Source organism: Oncorhynchus kisutch, linkage group LG8, assembly GCF_002021735.2.
Source record: "Oncorhynchus kisutch isolate 150728-3 linkage group LG8, Okis_V2, whole genome shotgun sequence".
Lineage (NCBI taxonomy): Eukaryota > Metazoa > Chordata > Actinopteri > Salmoniformes > Salmonidae > Oncorhynchus > Oncorhynchus kisutch.
In genome coordinates this window covers 37,190,432-37,210,117 of record NC_034181.2, presented here as the reverse complement: position 1 = coordinate 37,210,117, position 19,686 = coordinate 37,190,432, and the positions used below count along the sequence as shown (strand labels likewise).

The window sequence follows — 19,686 nt, the reverse complement described above, 5'->3', positions numbered from 1 at the left end:
TAATAATGTATGTTCCAGGGCAAGAGTGGGAATAGTTTGGGCTTGGTGAGATCACTCCAACCCCTCCCCCCCCCCCCCCCCCCACACACACACACACGTACGTGCACACAAAGTCACCCCCACCCCTTCTTGTTTTCCTAGGCTTTGCTGGGAATCTCTGCCAGATAGACATTGACGAGTGCGCCAGCACGCCTTGCAAGAATGGCGCCAAGTGCACGGACGGCCCCAACAAGTACACCTGTGATTGCACTGAAGGTATACAAAGCAGCAACAAAGCAACAATAAAGATTTTAAAAATTTTACTAACACTGATAGAATATTTGATGGATCCTGAATAAAATGGGGAGAAATGAGATAGTGACCAACTTCTTCTCTTTCCACCAGGTTACACGGGGCAACACTGTGAGACTGACATCAATGAGTGTTTCTCAGCCCCCTGTCACTATGGTACCTGTAAAGACGGCCTGGCCTCCTTCACCTGTTACTGTCGCCCTGGTTACATGGGCCGGTTGTGCGAGACCAACATTAATGAGTGTCTGAGTCAGCCCTGTCGGAACGGAGGCATCTGCCAGGACCGCGAGAACTCTTATATCTGCACCTGCCCCAAGGGCACCACAGGTCAGACACACACACACACACACTAAAATACTTCTCCTCTTAACTCAAAATTGACCTTCACAATAAAATCATCCAGATGTACTTTCATCTGTGAAAATGTAATTATAGAAACGTTGATGCAAATTTCTTTGCCCCTTAGGTATAAACTGTGAAGTCAACCTGGACGACTGCAAGAGCAAGCCATGTGACTACGGGACATGCCTCGACAAGATCAACGGCTACGAGTGTGCCTGTGAGCCCGGCTACAGTGGTGAGTAGATACTGTAGGGGACCAGTTTGTCCGACTGTGGCAACCCAGGTGGAGACTTGAAGGGGGTACTCCTACCGCCGTGCGTGTTTTAGTCTCCTATTCAGACCTCAGGCGAGGGGAGGACAACAAGGGCGTAGGGGGCAGCATGAAGGGGTGGAAGAGAGGGAGGGGTAACAGATGGTGAGCGAACGCACTCCTTTTGAGGCCTTCCGTGGCGGTGTCACTTTCCAGCCCCTCCCTGTCCCCAACCTGCTGCCTAGACACACAAGCTGGCCTCTCTCGCCAGGCCCCGAAAGGACCAACACCCACCGGGGATTTCACAGGAGAAAAGATCCCCTGAAAGATTCCTGAAAGTTGATCTTTTAAAAGGGGGAGAAGTTGGTCTATGCTGAATGGCTGCGGTGCTTCAATTGGCCGACAAAAGCAGACTTAAAAACCCCATGTTTCTCGAGATGGATGCATTTACTTTGGGGACATAGAGCCCATTGTGTGGTCCATTGTCTGGTGTAGTATGGGTTGTGCCTTGTGTTTTACTTCAAAATTATATCTTCATAAAAATCGAACCAAACTCCAAAGACTACAAAAGAATATTATGTTCGGTCTAACCATAAAGCATTATTCATTTGTATCATTTTTGTTAAACCAATTTCATGCGCTTGTAAACCATAAATGTTCCTAGTGGTATAAAGTTGAGACGCTACCATACGAGGGGTGGGAGAAGTAAACGTCCGTGGGTTCTGCTTCACAGGGACCATGTGCAACATCAACATTGATGAGTGTGACCTCAACCCGTGTCACAATGGTGGCACCTGCATCGATGGCATCAACAGCTTCACCTGTTTGTGCCCGGAGGGTTACCATGACACCACCTGCTTCTACCAGGTCAACGAGTGCCTTAGCAACCCCTGTATCCATGGCCACTGTCAAGACAAGGTCAACGGGTGAGTCTGCCTCTTTCATCTGTCTCCATGGCTTCTCCTCCGAAGGAAATTACATAGTTGTGTTTAATTTACATCTAGAAATCTTCCCTACATGTATGGTATGGAACTATGAATATACAGTATCAAAGTGAAAGTATGTTTCTCTAAAACTGAGCTTTTCCATCTTATCCTTAGTTACAACTGTCTGTGTGACAATGGCTGGAGTGGCAAGAACTGTGACATCAACAACAACGAGTGCGAGTCCAACCCCTGCATGAACGGAGGCACCTGCAAGGATATGACCAGCGGATACGTCTGCTCATGTAGAGTGGGCTTCACGGGTGAGTTAGTGTGTGTGTGTGTCTTTGTGTGTGTGGTCGTCTAGATCGCACTCCCACCATCAATACATTGTACTGTTTTTATCTATTTGACCCTGACTCAAACTCCAACTCATGTGCTACATATCTTCTTGACCTTTTGATTCCAGGTCCAAGTTGTCAGACGAACATCAATGAATGTGCCTCCAATCCCTGTCTGAACCAAGGGACCTGCATCGATGATGTCGCTGGCTACAAGTGCAACTGCCTACTTCCTTATACCGGTATGAACATATTTGTCTATTGTGAAATATTTGTCTGAGTGTCTGTCTGCCTAAGTGTGCTGTTTTCTATTCCCTTGCTGTGGGGCGCTACGTTGTTGCTTCTCTACGGCATTGGACATACAGGAAAAACATGCTCTGGAAGACCAAGCTGTCGATGAAAGTTCAGCAGCAATCCTTCCTCTTGGCTAAAAGACTCCAGTGTCTGGTGTGTTGACGTTGGCCCGCCATGACAACTTCGCAAGTGTCCCTGATAACAACACAATATTTTTCAGCAGTCCTCACGTCCTTTCCTTTCCTCCCTTGTTGTATTATTTGAAAAAACAGATAATGATGGACTGCCTTTGGGCACATTTGTTATTTATTCCCCGTCTTTTTGGAAAAATTCACACAGCGTTGGGACCTGAAATAATAGGGGTTGGGAACGAACGACCCGGCTGCTTGACACATTTCCTGTTTGCAGACTTCCTGTCTCACAGAACAGCAAATGCCTTGACAATAGCAGGAAACGTCAGCCTGCTTCCTGTCCGCGCCGGGTACCGTGAAAACAGAAAGGGAATTGTCTCCGCAGGCCCAAACAGCTCTGCTCTCGAACACTCACAGAGCTTTACACTGTGGGCAAGAAGCCTCCTGATATCCTCCTGAATGAAGTGTTTAAATCTCCAATGAAAGCATTATCTACGCAGGGCGGTCTATCCAGACACCCACTACTTCTTGTCATGATACTCTGGTTCCGACAAACAATAGTATTAGACATGATAATAATATGAGAATTTTAATATTGAGCATAGTTAATGTCCATTATCTAAAAGTTTGTGTGTGTGTGTGTGTGTGTGTGTGTGTGTGTGTGTGTGTGTGTGTGTGTGTGTGTGTGTGTGTGTGTGTGTGTGTGTGTGTGTGTGTGTGTGTGTGTGTGTGTGTGTGTGTGTGATAGGTGATAACTGTGAGACCCTGCTGGCACCCTGCAGCACCAAACCCTGCAAGAACGCAGGTGTGTGTCAGGAGTCTGAGGACTACGAGAACTTCTCCTGTGTGTGTCCAGAGGGCTGGCAAGGTGTGGGAGCAATATCTTAATAGTAGATTGTGTCATTCTTATGCATTTATATACACATATGAAAATAGACAAAATATATTTTAAAAAATGGGCAAATCTCAGTGATGTATGTGTGTCCCTACCCTCTATAGGCCAGACCTGTGAGGTGGACATTAACGAGTGTGTGAAGAACCCCTGTCTCAATGGGGCCACCTGCGAGAACACCAAAGGCAACTACCGCTGTGGCTGCAAGGCCGGCTACGCTGGCCGCAACTGCGAGACCAACATTGACGACTGCAAGCCCAGTAAGTCTCCTTTCCTCTCATCTTCATGACTTCCTCATGAAAACAGGTGGATATGAGACAGTGGCCATGTCTCAATACTCTAAAGTTGTTCCCTCTCCTTGGCTCTATTATTTATGACTGATAAGTTAAAAAACTAGATAGGCCTCTAAAATATCTCTATAACATCTGCCTTGTGATCAGTGGGGGGGGAGAAAAAAAATACAAGAAAGGAAGCTAATGGAGACTATTGAGCCGCAGCCAGTGTGCTAAGCTATCAGCTAACTTTTCACCCTCCTTGCTCTCGTCCTTAGACCCCTGCAGCAATGGAGGTTTCTGCCGGGACGAAGTGGACAACTTTGTGTGCACCTGCCTGCCTGGTTTCCGTGGCACTAAGTGTGAGGAGGACATCAATGAGTGCGACAGTAACCCATGTAAGAATGGAGCCAACTGTACAGACTGTGTCAACAGCTACACCTGCACCTGTCCCTCTGGCTTCAGTGGGATACACTGTGAGAACAACACACCTGACTGCACTGAGAGGTGAAGAGAGCTCGGACTCCTATTTCTTTCTGTCTTATCTTCGTCACATGGCCTGTTGCGTCTCTGTCACAAACGATGAATATCGCTTTGACCTACCTCTTTTTTTTCTCCTGTCCACTTCTGCCCCCTGTGGCGGAAAGTGTAATAACACTAAATGACTATCCTGTTATAGCCCAAGAAGTTCACACTTACTAAGTCACTTTACTAATTTGGCCGAATAAAAACATTCAATCCGTCTTTCACGTGATACGCCTGGTATTGCTTGATTGATGTTTTGACGGTCTTTTATCCCCAGCTCTTGTTTCAACGGTGGGACGTGTCTGGACGGCATCAACACCTACACCTGCCTGTGTCCACCTGGCTTCACTGGCAGCTACTGCCAACACGACATCAACGAGTGTGACTCCAGGCCCTGCCTGAACGGAGGCACCTGCCAGGACAGCTATGGCACCTACAAGTGTACTTGTCCCCAGGGCTACATTGGACTCAACTGCCAGGTACAGTGTAGGCCCAGTAAAAATTTGACTTTATACTGGCTGTAGGCAATATACCATTTTGCTATTGTTAAATAAAATGTGCTTTTAGGAATCAAATACTTGGCTGAACAAAGGTGGTATAAATACGTTTAACGCGCACTACAAACGTCATCTATAATGATGTTTGTAGCTGTGAAACAACCGTGTACATTTCCAGTCACTTCCACCTGTCTACTCACCTAGTGACTATCTGTGTCTATGGTGTGTCTGTTTCTCCACAGAATCTGGTACGCTGGTGTGACTCGTCTCCCTGTAAGAACGGGGGCACCTGTTGGCAGACTGGCACCACTTACAGCTGTGAGTGCCAGACCGGCTGGACAGGGCTCTACTGCGATGTGCCAAGCGTCTCCTGCGAGGTGGCTGCCAAACAAAGAGGTAACACTGGGAGTGTGAAGGAGGGTGTGTGTGTGTTGTGTTGTGTGTGCGTGAACGCCTGCATGTATGAGGTTGGATGTGTTTTTGTTGTTGTTGTGTTAGTATCAATCTCACACCTGTAACATAAACACTTGGCTACATGTTCTCCCTCTCTCTTGCCCTCCCGCCTCCAGGTGTGGAGGTAGTTGCTCTGTGTCGTAACTCAGGCCAGTGTCTGGACGCGGGGAACACCCACTACTGCCACTGCCAGGCGGGTTACACAGGCAGCTACTGTGAGGAGCAGGTGGATGAGTGCACCCCCAACCCCTGTCAGAACGGAGCCACCTGCACTGACTTCCTAGGAGGGTACTCCTGCAAGGTAGGCTGCTCACGAGGAACACAGCACTCTCCACTTATTTCTCAGGCCCTGGGTGAAACGCATGACAAATGTGACCTAATGTGAACCGATACCTAGGCTGAACAGGGATTCTACGCCTCCAGAAATGTTTATTTTAAAGTGTTTCCTGGTCTGAAACATTGTCAGACATTCTCACTTTTTGAAATGATCGTCACGTTTTTGGGTCGTGTAAATAATTGTGTTGGTGTCCTTTCTAAGTGATTCTCCCTATTAAACCTAGACGGGTGAAGGCTGTTTATTAACAGACCAACACACTGCTCATTTGTGGAGATCTCTGAGGAAGGAGAATTTGCTGACCTGTGTGGAAAACTGGCAAAAAAACAGCCAGGTAAACAGAAACGGCCCTGTTTCATGTCAGTCGTTTGGTTTGGCTTTTTCTCTCCTCTCTCAGTGCATGGCAGGATACGTCGGGACGAATTGCTCCAACGAGATCAATGAGTGTTTCTCCCAGCCGTGCCAGAACGGGGGCACCTGCATTGACCTGATCAATACCTACAAATGCTCCTGTCCCAGGGGAACCCAAGGTCAGAGCCCCGCCACCCACCTCCACACACACCATCTCCCTCCTTCTTCCCTCCATCCTCTCCTCTGGTCTCTTCTCCCTCTTTCTCTATCCCTCTCCTCTCCTCTGCTTTTCTCCACCCTCCCACTCTCTCTTACTCTCTATCCCTCACTCCTCTGGCCTCCTCTGTTCCTCTCCGTACTCCCACTCTCTCTTACTCTGTATCCCTCACTCCTCTGGTCTCCTCTGTTCCTCTCCGTACTCCCACTCTCTCTTACTCTCTATCCCTCACTCCTCTGGTCTCCTCTGTTCCTCTCCGTACTCCCACTCTCTCTTACTCTCTATCCCTCACTCCTCTGGCCTCCTCTGTTCCTCTCCGTACTCCCACTCTCTCTTACTCTCTATCCCTCACTCCTCTGGTCTCCTCTGTTCCTCTCCGTACTCCCACTCTCTCTTACTCTCTATCCCTCACTCCTCTGGCCTCCTCTGTTCCTCTCCGTACTCCCACTCTCTCTTACTCTCTATCCCTCACTCCTCTGGTCTCCTCTGTTCCTCTCCGTACTCCCACTCTCTCTTACTCTCTATCCCTCACTCCTCTGGCCTCCTCTGTTCCTCTCCGTACTCCCACTCTCTCTTACTCTCTATCCCTCACTCCTCTGGCCTCCTCTGTTCCTCTCCGTACTCCCACTCTCTCTTACTCTCTATCCCTCACTCCTCTGGCCTCCTCTGTTCCTCTCCGTACTCCCACTCTCTCTTACTCTCTATCCCTCACTCCTCTGGTCTCCTCTGTTCCTCTCCGTACTCCCACTCTCTCTTACTCTCTATCCCTCACTCCTCTGGCCTCCTCTGTTCCTCTCCGTACTCCCACTCTCTCTTACTCTCTATCCCTCACTCCTCTGGCCTCCTCTGTTCCTCTCCGTACTCCCACTCTCTTTTACTCTCTATCCCTCACTCCTCTGGCCTCCTCTGTTCCTCTCCGTACTCCCACTCTCTCTTACTCTCTATCCCTCACTCCTCTGGTCTCCTCTGTTCCTCTCCGTACTCCCACTCTCTCTTACTCTCTATCCCTCACTCCTCTGGCCTCCTCTGTTCCTCTCCGTACTCCCACTCTCTCTTACTCTCTATCCCTCACTCCTCTGGCCTCCTCTGTTCCTCTCCGTACTCCCACTCTCTCTTACTCTCTATCCCTCACTCCTCTGGTCTCCTCTGTTCCTCTCCGTCCTCCCACTCTTTGTCTCTCTCTCTCGCTCTACCTACCTCTCTCAATCCACCACACTTCATTAATTAGGGCTTAACAGTGTCCAGCACATATCTGAAACTCTCCTCCCCGTCAAATGCAGGATTGATTTATCTCCTGGACATAAAGGGTGTGTTTCTTGTTGGTCGTTTGAAGTACTGTTGAAATGAATGTTGCCCCCCAAAAAGTGTGGTTACATAGGGAGCAAACAAGAGAAAACACCACAAAACTGTACATTAAAATGTGTATTGCACCATTGCAGGTCGTAGGATTTAGGTTGTGTTTAGGCTGACTGTTCCTCCCTCCCTCCCTCCTGACCTCTACCTCTCAGGCGTTCACTGTGAGATCAACATAGACGACTGCAACCCCTTCACAGACCAAGTCACCAACGAGCCCAAGTGCTTCAACAAGGGGAAGTGTGTGGACAGGGTGGGAGGTTACCACTGTATCTGTCCCGCCGGCTACGTAGGGGAGCGCTGTGAGGGGGACGTCAACGAGTGCCTGTCCAACCCATGTGACCCCCGCGGGACACACAACTGCGTCCAGCTCACCAACAACTACCGCTGCGATTGCCGTACTGGATATACAGGTAATATTTAACGTGCAGGAGGGTAATGTGATGGACCAGGCTGGAGAGTGACTGCAGCGCAGGGTTGGGTTTAGTGTCATGTTAATTACAGTTATTTCATGGGGTTGAGTATGGGAAAGCAAAGACTAGTCTTTTTCGAGACGAATCACCTTGGACTTGCATGAGAAATGTCAACAACAACAAAAATGACCTTATCATTTTTTCTGTGGTATATAGTCCCAAATGATAAGTATTTACCCCATATGGCAGGACTCTCTAACGCTGTTCCTGGAGAGCTACCTTCCTGTAGGTTTTCGCTCCAACCCTACTCTAGCAGACCTGATTCCAATAATTAACTGGTTGATAAGCTGAATTGCCTTAGTTACACCTGGGGTTGGAGTGAAAACCTACAGGAGGGTAACTCTCCAGGAACAGGGTTGGAGTGAAAACCTTACAGGAGGGTAACTCTCCAGGAACAGGGTTGGAGTGAAAACCTACAGGAGGGTAACAGGGTTGGAGTGAAAACCTACAGGAGGGTAACTCTCCAGGAACAGGGTTGGAGTGAAAACCTACAGGAGGGTAACTCTCCAGGAACAGGGTTGGAGTGAAAACCTACAGGAGGGTAACAGGGTTGGAGTGAAAACCTACAGGAGGGTAACTCTCCAGGAACAGGGTTGGAGTGAAAACCTACAGGAGGGTAACTCTCCAGGAACAGGGTTGGAGTGAAAACCTACAGGAGGGTAACTCTCCAGGAACAGGGTTGGAGTGAAAACCTACAGGAGGGTAACTCTCCAGGAACAGGGTCGGAGACTCCTGCTCCATGGCATTAAACGTTAACCTGTGATTGGCTTATTGATAAAGGAACGTTTCATGTCCTTGATGTAACCATCTCTCTCTGTGACCCTACAGGAGAGCATTGTGACACGGTGTTTGACGGCTGTAAGGGCAAACCCTGTCGTAACGGAGGGACATGTGCCGTAGCCAGCAACACTCCTCACGGCTTCATCTGCAAGTGTCCACCTGTAAGTTCCCGCACAACCACGGCTGCGGCCATAGTTCTGCCAAAAACACCGTATAAGAGACATCCAGCAGATGTGTTGCACCGTTTTCATTCATTCAACATGCTGTAATGCATTTAATAAATAGTATTACTACATTGACACGTTTCCTCTCCTTCCCCTCTACAGGGCTACACTGGCTCCACCTGTGAGTACGATGCCCACTCCTGTGGCAATCTTCACTGTCGTAACGGTGGCACCTGCGTCTCCGGACACAAGAACCCAAAGTGTCTCTGTACCTCCTCGTTCACGGGGCCAGAGTGTGAATACCCCACAGACAACCCTTGTAACACCAACCTTTGCTACAACGGGGGAACCTGTGAGTACAGCTCAGAGGCTCCGTACTACCACTGCGTCTGCCCCACCAACTTCAACGGCCTGCTATGTCACATCCTGGACTACAGCTTCCTGGGCGGGTTCGGCCGTGACATCACCCCCCCGCCGGAGGTGGAGGTGAGCTGTGAGATCCCCCAGTGTGAGGAAACGAAGGGGAACAAGTTCTGTGATATGTTGTGTAACAACCACGCGTGTGGCTGGGATGGGGGCGACTGCTCGCTCAACTTCAACGACCCGTGGAAGAACTGCACGTCGTCCCTGCAGTGCTGGCGCTACTTCAACGACGGGAAGTGTGACGAGCAGTGCAACAACGCTGGCTGTCTCTACGATGGCTTTGACTGTCAGAACCTGGAGGGCCAGTGCAAGTGAGTGAGACGCTTGCCATCCAGGGGCTGAATACAATACTCGATAAGGGGAGGCCAATCCACCTTGAGACCTGCTGGCTATGCAGGGTTCTGCTCCAGACCTACTATAACTCACCTGATTCAGCTAATGCTGTAGATAATGCATCAAGTCTGAGTAGCAGTTCAAGGCCTGAACAACAGTCTGAGCTTTTTTTTTTTATAATACACATCCCATTAAAAGCCATACTGAATAATACTATTTCCTCTTGTCCCTCCAGTCCTCTGTACGACCAGTACTGTAAAGACCACTATGCAGACGGCCACTGTGACCAGGGCTGCAACAATGCAGAGTGTGAGTGGGACGGTCTGGACTGTGCCAACAACATGCCAGAGAAGCTGGCGGTGGGCCGCCTGGTCATCGTGGTCCACATCATGCCCGACCAGCTCCGGAACAATTCGCTTGGCTTCCTGCGCGAGCTGAGCCGCGTGATCCACACCAATGTGGTGTTCCAGCAGGACGCTAAGGGACAGACGATGATTTACCCGTACTACGGCAGTGAGCAGGAGCTGAAGAAACACAACACGAAGCGCTCGGTGGGCTGGACAGAGATCCCTGACACCGTTCTCAGCTCCATGAAGAACAGCATGTATACTATAGCCAATGGAAGCAGCCGCAGACGCAGGGAGCTGGACCCAATGCAGATCAAAGGGTGAGACAAATGTTCGGGAACAATCGTCATTTGAAATCTGGATTTCAATGGAATTTTCATGCGAACCTCCCATTTACGTGGAAGTCGAGCTAGTTTCTGTGTGAACTGCCCTTCCACGTATTTGGTAGCGATGTGTTGTATAATCATCCATTGGAAAACTGGTGTCTGTCTTTTGAAGAACTGCTGCTAGTTCCCTGAACAGGAACCACTGAGCTGTTCTTTCGTCTCTCTGAGGTTTATAGATCAGGTCTAACGTGTGTCACATGACTCTGTCCTCCACAGCTCCATAGTGTACCTGGAGATTGACAACCGCCAGTGCGTCCAGCAGTCCACGGAGTGCTTCCAGAGTGCCACTGACGTAGCAGCCTTCCTAGGGGCCCTGGCCTCCAGTGGGAACCTCAACGTTCCCTACATCATAGAGGCGGTTCACAGTGAGTTTCTATCTCCTTCCATTCTAACAGTCACCAGGCCAAGAGTACTGCTGAAACAGCCGGGGACTGTACCCCTAACGCCACCTTACTCATACACCCCCCCCCCACACACACACACACACACAGACAGACAGACACCACACACACACGGTGAAGGTTTTCTCCCCTAGGTCTTAACCCTCCAACACCACACTGTGATGATGGGGTGTTCTTTGATTGTGTATTTGATATTCAACAATGAAACAAATGTACTTTTGAATCACATGTACTAAACAATCAATGCAGCCGTCTGTGTTTAAATCCAATGGCTTCAGGCTCCAAAATGGTTAATTGCCGTAAATCAACTCATCCACGCCCCTACCCCATCCACATACCATTCTAGCGCACACACACACACACACACACACACACACACACACACACACACACACACACACACACACACACACACACACACACACACACACACACACACACACACACACTTCATCCCACAGTGTGAGGCTGCTGCAACCTTCACCTCGCTGAATGTAATACCAGGACTTAATGCATCTCTAAGGGTTTGGGTTGGGAGAGTTTATCATTTCAAAATCGTTAGTGGAAAAAAGCGAAGGGGAAAAATTGATCGGGAGTGTGCTAGAAGTTGGGAGTCTTTGTTATCTTGAAAATCCTAATAAATCCTTCGTCTTTACAGCTTAAAGCGCGTGCAGTAATTTGAAGTTCATTAATCCCTCCCTTTTTTTCCCCTTAAAGAAGAAATGGTAGAGTTGTCTCCTGGCACCCTGGGCTGAGAGGGGAGAGGAGGTGTTTTTTTTGTTGTATATTTTATTTTATCTCTAGCTCTATTTGATGAGAAGTGGTTAGCAATTCTGATGATTACAGAATAGGACCAGCCTTGTTTTACAAACGGCGCTCCTCCTTCCCATTATAGCTCTGGCCATGGACAACTAGGACCAGGCTCCAGGAGGGGGTTTCACTAGACTAGAGGAGCTGGACTAGCAGTCCTGCGACCAACCCAACGCGTGCCTGCCTGCCTATCTGGGTTCTCAGGCTCCGCTGCTGTCCGCCTTACCATGTTGTCCCTTTCCCCTCCAGGTGAGGTTGACCCCCAGCTTCCGTCGGAGCTCTATCCCATCTACGTGGTCCTAGCCGGACTGGCTCTCCTGGCCTTCGCAGGCGTGGGGATGGTCGCCTCACGGAAGCGTCGTCGCGAGCACGGCCAATTGTGGTTGCCGGAGGGCTTCAAGACCAGTGAGCCCAACAAGAAGAAGAGGAGGGAGCCCGTCGGGGAGGATTCGGTGGGATTGAAGTAAGTTTCCCGGGTTTCCATGCGGCACCACATTGTTTTCCCACCATGGGTCACAGGTTTGTTTTTTCATGGATTTTGTCGTAGCAGGGTGTGGAGCGGTAACGAGAGTTTTTGGGGCTGAGGGGTGTAGTTGGCGATTAGAAAGAGGGGGGAACGGTTCGGATCATTAATGATAATGTTGCAGCAGGTTTAGGTAACGGGTGCATTAATTGACTTGTCTGGGCGATAGTGGTGGGACGAGACAGGATGGGGGGGCTCAATCAATGCTTTTGTTTCGGTGTTGGTGCACTGCCACTGAGGAAGAGGGCTCAGCTGGGATAGTTGGCTAGCTCACGTGCTGCATCCGGATTTTCAATGGGATTTCTGTCTGACCACAGGCCACTGAAAAATTCCTTGGACATATCACTGATGGACAACAACCAGAATGAATGGGGAGAAGAGGAGCCTTCAGACGCCAAGCGCTTTAGGGTAAGGAGTCTAAGGACACCACATACTGGCATTGGGACCTACTGTTGGAGGGAAAGACAGGAATAAGAGTAGAACATGGACTTCATAAGAAATACCTAAAGAAATATATGAAGAAAATATCTTCAGTCAGGGATTTTCTCTTCTTCATCACTGATAATAGCCTTCAAATATCACTTGATTCCAGTTTAGTTTCAAGATGTATACATTTACAGAGGCTATTGAATTGAATTTGCTTTAATTTAATATTAAGATATTGAAAATGTAGAGTCTCCTTTGTGTTGGTTTTTGGTTTTATTGTCCAGAATGTCAGCATTTGAATATATACTAGTCGGTTAATTAAACCTCAGTTTTCAACTAGGTTTGAGATGAAAGGCTTTGGATGCGGTGTGAGCTAATTGATTGTCCGTCCACCCCTCGGTCTGGTTCCAGCAGTTTGAGGAGCAGGCGATGCTGGACCTGGACGACCAGACGGACCACCGCCAGTGGACCCAGCAGCACCTGGACGCGGCTGATCTCCGAATCCCCTCCATCGCCCCCACACCACCTCAGGGGGAGATCGAGAACGACTGCATGGACGTCAACGTACGGGGACCAGGTGTGTTTACAGCCACTCGTTTCATCGTTAAGGGAAATGAAGACAGATTTTAGCTGTGAATTTGACTGATTTTGGGGAGATTTTTTTGTTTTTTACCTCAACGTCTACTGACAAGGATTGAGTTGATTATTACATTTCATGAAATTGTATTATTTTTGGTGAATATAGAACGTATGTATTTAATTCGGTGTGTATCAGGTGTGTAGGACTTCAGTAATACTGTTGTATGGAATTGTTGTATTTTGCCCCCGCTATTTTATATTTACGGTGCAGAGGTCATGTACCAAGTATTTTTTGGGGGGTCACATTTCAGGTGTAGAGTTAGAAAAGGAGAGACGAGAGGTCTTCATAATTATGTCATCAGAAGTGTCAGGAGAAATGTGGAAACAAATATTGAAAAAAAGTATTTACAGTAAATATGATCATTCTAATAATTTGTTTTACTCACAAAATATGTATTCCTATTCAATTGAATTATATTACCTTAACATCTTGCTTTGTATAGACGTCAAACTAAACTTATGGTCATATTTTAAGGTATTTTTCTGCCTCAGTTATTAGTTGATTGATTTACAACTCTGACTGAGTGAGCAATGGCAAGATTGTGTGTGTGTGTGTGTGTGTAGGAGTAGCTAAAGCCCTGTGTCCTCAGGGGTAAGGGGATCCAGATCAAAGCATGCGGCTAGAAGCCCTGAGCCCAGGGGAAAACTCCGTTCCTGCTTACATTCATCATCGGACCACTAATAGGCCTATTTCTTCATATGCTTTATTAATAAAACCAATAACGGGCCAAAATACAAGAACACCCTTTTATTAAGTGTCAAGCCCCCTGAAGAGTATTTTAAGAAAATCAACAGTAACATGCTCCTGGAACTAAAGCACAGCACACACACGTTTTCTCTCCCTAACCGATCAATGAGCCCGAATTGAATCTGTGAGATCTGGGGCTCGCTATTCTTTTGAAGAGGAGAAACCCATCCAGGTCGACTGGCTGAGCCTCCCCTCAGAGATGATAATGCTCAGTTTTCCAGCTGCCTGGGTTTCACATAGCCTGGCCCGTTTCCCCAAGCTCCCCAACGTCGGGCTCGATCAGAATCCGTTATCGAAAAGAGCGGTGATGATACACACAGGCAAACGCATCAAATCCACATTCGATTTGTTTGTTGCTTTGTTTTGATCTTCCTTGTGCTTTGAAGTACTGACTCTTACCGTTTGTACCAGGAACTGGGCTCTGTCTCATGCTGACCCTGCACTAGTGCACTGACTGCCAATGCTGAGGTATAGTCAACTCCCCTGGTCCTAAAGTATGGTCTCTCCCTCCCTCTGCCCAGATGGCTTCACCCCCCTGATGATCGCCTCCTGCAGTGGTGGAGGTCTGGAAACCGGCAACAGCGAGGAGGAGGAAGACGCCTCTGCCAACGTGATCAATGATTTCATCTACCAGGGTGCCAAACTCCACAGTCAGACGGACCGCACGGGGGAGACCGCCCTCCATCTCGCTGCCCGCTACGCCCGCTCCGACGCTGCCAAACGTCTGCTGGAGGCCAGTGCAGATGCCAACATCCAGGACAACATGGGCAAGACCCCGCTACATGCTGCTGTGGCTGCCGACGCTCAGGGCGTCTTCCAGGTTAGGGTCAAATGCAGACTCATTTGTGGTTTTGAGTAGCAAAGAGATCTACTGTATTGGATTGGCAATGTGACCTTTCTTGCTTAGTATCTCTATAGATAATCTCATGCAAGGTTAACCAGCTCGTGTCTTCCTGTAGATTTTGATCAGGAATCGTGCCACAGACCTGGATGCCCGCATGCACGATGGCACCACCCCTCTGATCCTGGCAGCCCGCCTGGCAGTGGAGGGTATGGTGGAGGAGCTCATCAACTGCCACGCTGACGTCAACGCTATCGATGACTTCGGTAGGGCTCTTATGTCACTGTTGTGTCTCTATCGGCTCCTTGGCCTCATCGTACTCTTTCAACCAGATCTATAGTGGAGCACTTTCGATCCATCAAACGTTACATTTGTTATTAGAAATGGGTAGAATAAAATAAAAAAATGTTATTTTACAAAATGTTGAAATAATGTGGGGTTTGGAAAGAAATGATAGTCAGGTTTCTTTAGGTCAGTTTAGACAGGCATGGCTTGATGTGAACTGAACGTTTGTCTCTCCCGCTCTCTTTCACAAAGGCAAATCTGCTCTGCACTGGGCAGCAGCAGTGAACAACGTGGAAGCAGCTATCGTACTACTGAAGAACGGCGCCAACAAGGACATGCAGAACAACAAGGTAAGGCATCTCTTCCTGCCTGATAAGACACCATAGAAGAAGCTGCCTCCATAAGCTACGTTGCGTTTTTGATTGAACCTTTATTCATGCAGGTTATTCTCAGTAGCTAGGTTCCCATCCAATTGCGTGATGACGTAGTGCACACAAATGTACAGTACTTTTTCATCGACCGAATAAAAATCGGAAGTTCAGTGTGTTTCCATCGCATTTTCAACTCTACCGATAAGTTCTGTCACAAAAACTGTTGCGTTAAATAGCAAGTGTGCCTCATCTGGTTTTGACACATGCGCTCTTAGCCAACAGCTCACAGATGCAGTGTGGGTAGGCTAGTCTACATGACGACATTATTATGGATTAGAGCGAGAATATTTGTATTTGTCAAACGGCAGTCAAGCATCAATAATCATGTCACTAAAATAAGATCCTCGATATTTATTGGAAAGGAGCATCAAGCTCATCACCGTGCACGTTCACCACCCTGTGAAGTTCATCTGAACTTATTTCATCTGTAGCCTAATAAACTGCAGGCTTTCCCGGGTCGTAGTGGGAGGACCATAAACCATATCATCCCGTGACTCCGTGTTTACTTCTATATGATGGATATTATGGCGTTTCCACCTCCATTTCTCGCATAATTACTTTTAACGACACAAAAACATCCCACCATGACGAACAAATAAATTATCTGTCAGCGTTTATCAAATTGTACCGAAACTTCCATCACAGCTGTCGTGATTTCTTAAAAATATGGTGACTTTACTCGCATAAAAATTAAGGCTATAAACATGGTTACTGAGATACAATCAATTTTGCAAGAGAGAGAGCTGTCTGTCTGTGGCCCACTGTAAACATGTTTCTCACTGTGTGTCTTCCTCAGGAGGAGACTCCGCTGTTCCTTGCTGCCAGGGAAGGAAGCTACGAGACGGCCAAGGTCCTGCTGGAGCACTTTGGTAACCGCGAGATAACTGATCACATGGACCGGCTGCCCCGAGACATTGCGCAAGAGAGGATGCACCACGACATTGTCCGTCTCATGGATGAGTACAACCTTGTCCGCAGTGCACCCGTGCACAGCCATGGCCATGGAGGCTCCATGGGCACGACCTTGTCCCCCCCCCTCTGCTCCCCCAATGGCTACCTGGGCAGCATGAAGGTCCAGGGCAAGAAGGCCCGCAAGCCCAGCGCCAAGGGCATTGGCTGCAAGGACGGCAAGGACATGAAGAACAAGAAGAAAGCCTCCCAGGATGGGAAGGGAGGGAGTGTGCTGGATAGCTCAGCTGTTCTGTCCCCGGTGGACTCCCTGGAGTCTCCACACGGTTATATCTCTGACGTGGCGTCTCCTCCCATGATGACGTCCCCCTTCCAGCAGTCCCCGTCCATGTCGCTCAACCACCTCCAGGGGATGTCCGACCCCCACATGGGGGTCAACCACATGGGCATGCCCAACAAGCAGGAGCTGGCACACATGCAGTTCGACCCACTCCCGCCCCGTCTCACCCACCTTCCTGTGTCAGGCTCCAACAGCACAGGGGGCATGAATGGCCAGTGTGATTGGCTCTCCAGGATGCACGCCAGCATGGGCCAGCCCAGCCAGTTCAATCCCATGAGGGTTGGTCCTGTTGGTGGGCAGGGCGGTCTGCACCAGGGGGGCGGGCAGCAAGGCATGATGACCTCTCTCCACAATGGGCTCCCCACCACCAGCCTGTCCCAGATGATGAGCTACCAGGGCCTGCAGAACACCCGGTTGGCCTCGCAGCCCCACCTTCTGCAGCAGGCCCAGCAGCAGATGCAGCAGCAGATGCAGCACCAACAGAACCTGCAGCAGCAGCTCCAGCAGCAGCAACAGAGCATCCAGCTGCAGCACCAGAACTCTAACACTGGCACTAGTGGCCATTCCATCAGCCAGAACTTCATCAGCAGCGAGCTGAGTGGCTCAGAGCTCCAACAGGGCACAGGGAACCAGGGCTCCATGCCTATCCACACCATCCTACCCCAGGAGACCCAGATCATGAGCCAGAACCTGCCCAGCACCCAGTACCTCACCCCTCCCTCCCAGCACAGCTACTCCGGCCCCATGGACAACACCCCGAACCACCAGCTACAGGTCCCGGACCACCCCTTTCTAACCCCCTCCCCCGGGTCTCCCGACCAATGGTCTAGCTCCTCCCCGCATTCTAACATGTCCGACTGGTCAGAGGGCATCTCGAGTCCACCAACCAGCAGCATGCAGTCTCAGATCGGACATATCAGTGACCAGTTCAAGTAGAGAGTTATGACAAGATGGACTGATTTTGATATTTTTGTATAAAAAGGCACTCTTGAGAAAACAGAACAAAAAGACAGAGCTATGAACTGATTTGACCGAAGGATCTTTTTAAATGCTTTTATACTAACAGTAAGAATTGCCTATGTTTTATTCATTCTGTTTTTATTTATTGTCTTATTTATACTTTTGTTTTCATGTGCTTACAGAAATGTTGGATCCAAGGTGTCAGGCCATAGTCAGGGGAAAGTAAAACTTATAGGCATACTGTAGCTTTGCTTATTTTCTTTATGTAGTGCTTATGTCTGCAGTATACCAAGTTATTCCGACGTACACTGGGTATTTATTTTTGTAGAAATTTTGCCTTTTTAATTTTCATATTATCTTTCGTCAAAATCTTGTTTATAGTTGAATTTAAAAAAAAATATGGTATAATCTTGTAAAAACAAACCGTGATTTAAGTCATTCTATAGAGCACATTCTTAAATCCAGTGTTATTTCAATGTGTTTTGAGTTTTGTTAAATACTCTAGCGAATTCAAGAACTGCATTTATTTGTCGACATTCATAAAAGTCAGGCTTATTTTTCCCATCTGTGGTCAGGGATGCTGTATGTATGAATATTATATATACTACATTAGCTGGTTTCCATGTTAACATTTCAAACAGGTCATCTGACCAAAACCAAGAATCAGCTAAATTAGGTGCTAAGCCTCTTGATTTGATTGTTTGTATGTGTGTGGAGCGTGTATGTGTTGGGGTTAGGGAGTAGGGTGGGGTAATGTACAGCATAACCCAAGCTTTGAGATGGCCAGTTAATAGACTGGGCTCGAGTCTCTGTAAGTCTGTGTCCCTTGTTACTTTTAGTTGTTCAACAAATGGCCGGGTTGTCAAAATGTTTCAGATGTTATTCTGAGGGATCATTTGCAAATGAACTTACCTATCGCATTCCAACTGTTTGAGCCTGAGGGTGTTTCAATGTAAATATGAATATGCATTTCCCTTATAAGCAGGATTTTGTTTCAAAAATCTTAAGCATGCCATTCGGATAAGAGGTTTCACAATGATCCACAGTAATTAAAAATATATATATACATACAGAGCATATATTTTACTCAGTATCACTGAGGAAAAGAGGTCTGAAAGATGTATGCAAACAACATAAATATAGATATTCTAAGCCCTTACAGATAAAGAATAACAGAAATATTGAGGACTTATGAAATGATTATTTATTGACTGTTTCTGTGATACAAAATAATTCACAGATGACTATTTGGACGAATGTTGGATGAATTTTTACTCTATGTAAAAAGGAAGACTGAAGTGTCCTGTTTCTATTGTGTGTCCTTCCCTGATAATTTGTGAGACACTCTGAATGGTATACGTTCTCAATTTTATTCATTCAAATCCTAGGCTGTAGTATCTGCAATAAAATGTTACCTTCCTGCAAAGTTGTAATTTGCATAAAACGTATTTTTCTTCCTCTGACTGACTTTAAAAAAATAAAAAATATATTAAAAAATCGTATGATAAAAGACATTGCGTCTTTGATCTTTGCGTTCGGAAAATCAATTGACTGGAGGTAATAAATCCTTGTAAAGGATACCAAGTCTTTCAGTTCATCTCAATATAGAAACGTTGGTCTACTAAACCCAGCCTGCTGTAGTTTACCGATATGGACTCAGCAACCATGCAAGCACAATCAAACTCGATTGATAATACTGATACAGAGAAAGTGACAGTGACAGTGACAGTGACAGTGAGCGAGAGTGTGTGTGCCTCTCCAAATTGATACTTAATGTCATTAGTAGAGTTTTCACACTCAACAGTAATCTCTAATGAATTACGTTTTTTATTCATTGACGGAGATTTTCACATTGTCTTCAGAAACTATACTTTTTTTCCCACCAACATTCACATCTCATTGATATCTATTGACAGTGTCTGGACAAATTAGTCAGGTATTGAAAAGTAATTTATTCCCGCATGAGGCGGATGCTGTAGCTGCCATAATGGGATACCTTAG

At 47.6% G+C, this 19,686-nt stretch overlaps 1 protein-coding gene across 2 annotated transcripts in view; it reads left to right on the top strand.

Moving 5' to 3' along the window:
• Positions 1-19,199, top strand: part of LOC109895752 (neurogenic locus notch homolog protein 1) — a 48,880-nt gene extending 29,681 nt beyond the window's left edge. The window contains exons 10-34 of one of the 2 annotated variants that reach the window (XM_031830258.1): positions 142-255; positions 385-618; positions 758-868; positions 1,617-1,809; positions 1,984-2,129; positions 2,276-2,389; positions 3,321-3,440; positions 3,572-3,724; positions 4,015-4,243; positions 4,539-4,740; positions 5,001-5,154; positions 5,328-5,512; positions 5,943-6,075; positions 7,622-7,879; positions 8,768-8,880; positions 9,046-9,617; positions 9,875-10,306; positions 10,589-10,737; positions 11,833-12,046; positions 12,424-12,514; positions 12,947-13,109; positions 14,441-14,739; positions 14,879-15,026; positions 15,298-15,395; positions 16,273-19,199. In XM_031830258.1, coding sequence (XP_031686118.1) covers positions 142-255; positions 385-618; positions 758-868; positions 1,617-1,809; positions 1,984-2,129; positions 2,276-2,389; positions 3,321-3,440; positions 3,572-3,724; positions 4,015-4,243; positions 4,539-4,740; positions 5,001-5,154; positions 5,328-5,512; positions 5,943-6,075; positions 7,622-7,879; positions 8,768-8,880; positions 9,046-9,617; positions 9,875-10,306; positions 10,589-10,737; positions 11,833-12,046; positions 12,424-12,514; positions 12,947-13,109; positions 14,441-14,739; positions 14,879-15,026; positions 15,298-15,395; positions 16,273-17,661 — 6,014 coding nt within the window. In that variant the 3' untranslated portion in view covers positions 17,662-19,199. Of the gene's footprint in view, positions 1-141; positions 256-384; positions 619-757; positions 869-1,616; positions 1,810-1,983; positions 2,130-2,275; positions 2,390-3,320; positions 3,441-3,571; positions 3,725-4,014; positions 4,244-4,538; positions 4,741-5,000; positions 5,155-5,327; positions 5,513-5,942; positions 6,076-7,621; positions 7,880-8,767; positions 8,881-9,045; positions 9,618-9,874; positions 10,307-10,588; positions 10,738-11,832; positions 12,047-12,423; positions 12,515-12,943; positions 13,110-14,440; positions 14,740-14,878; positions 15,027-15,297; positions 15,396-16,272 lie in introns of both variants that reach the window. The other variant, XM_031830257.1, reaches the window with a different exon arrangement.
• The last annotated feature ends 487 nt before the right edge of the window (positions 19,200-19,686 follow it).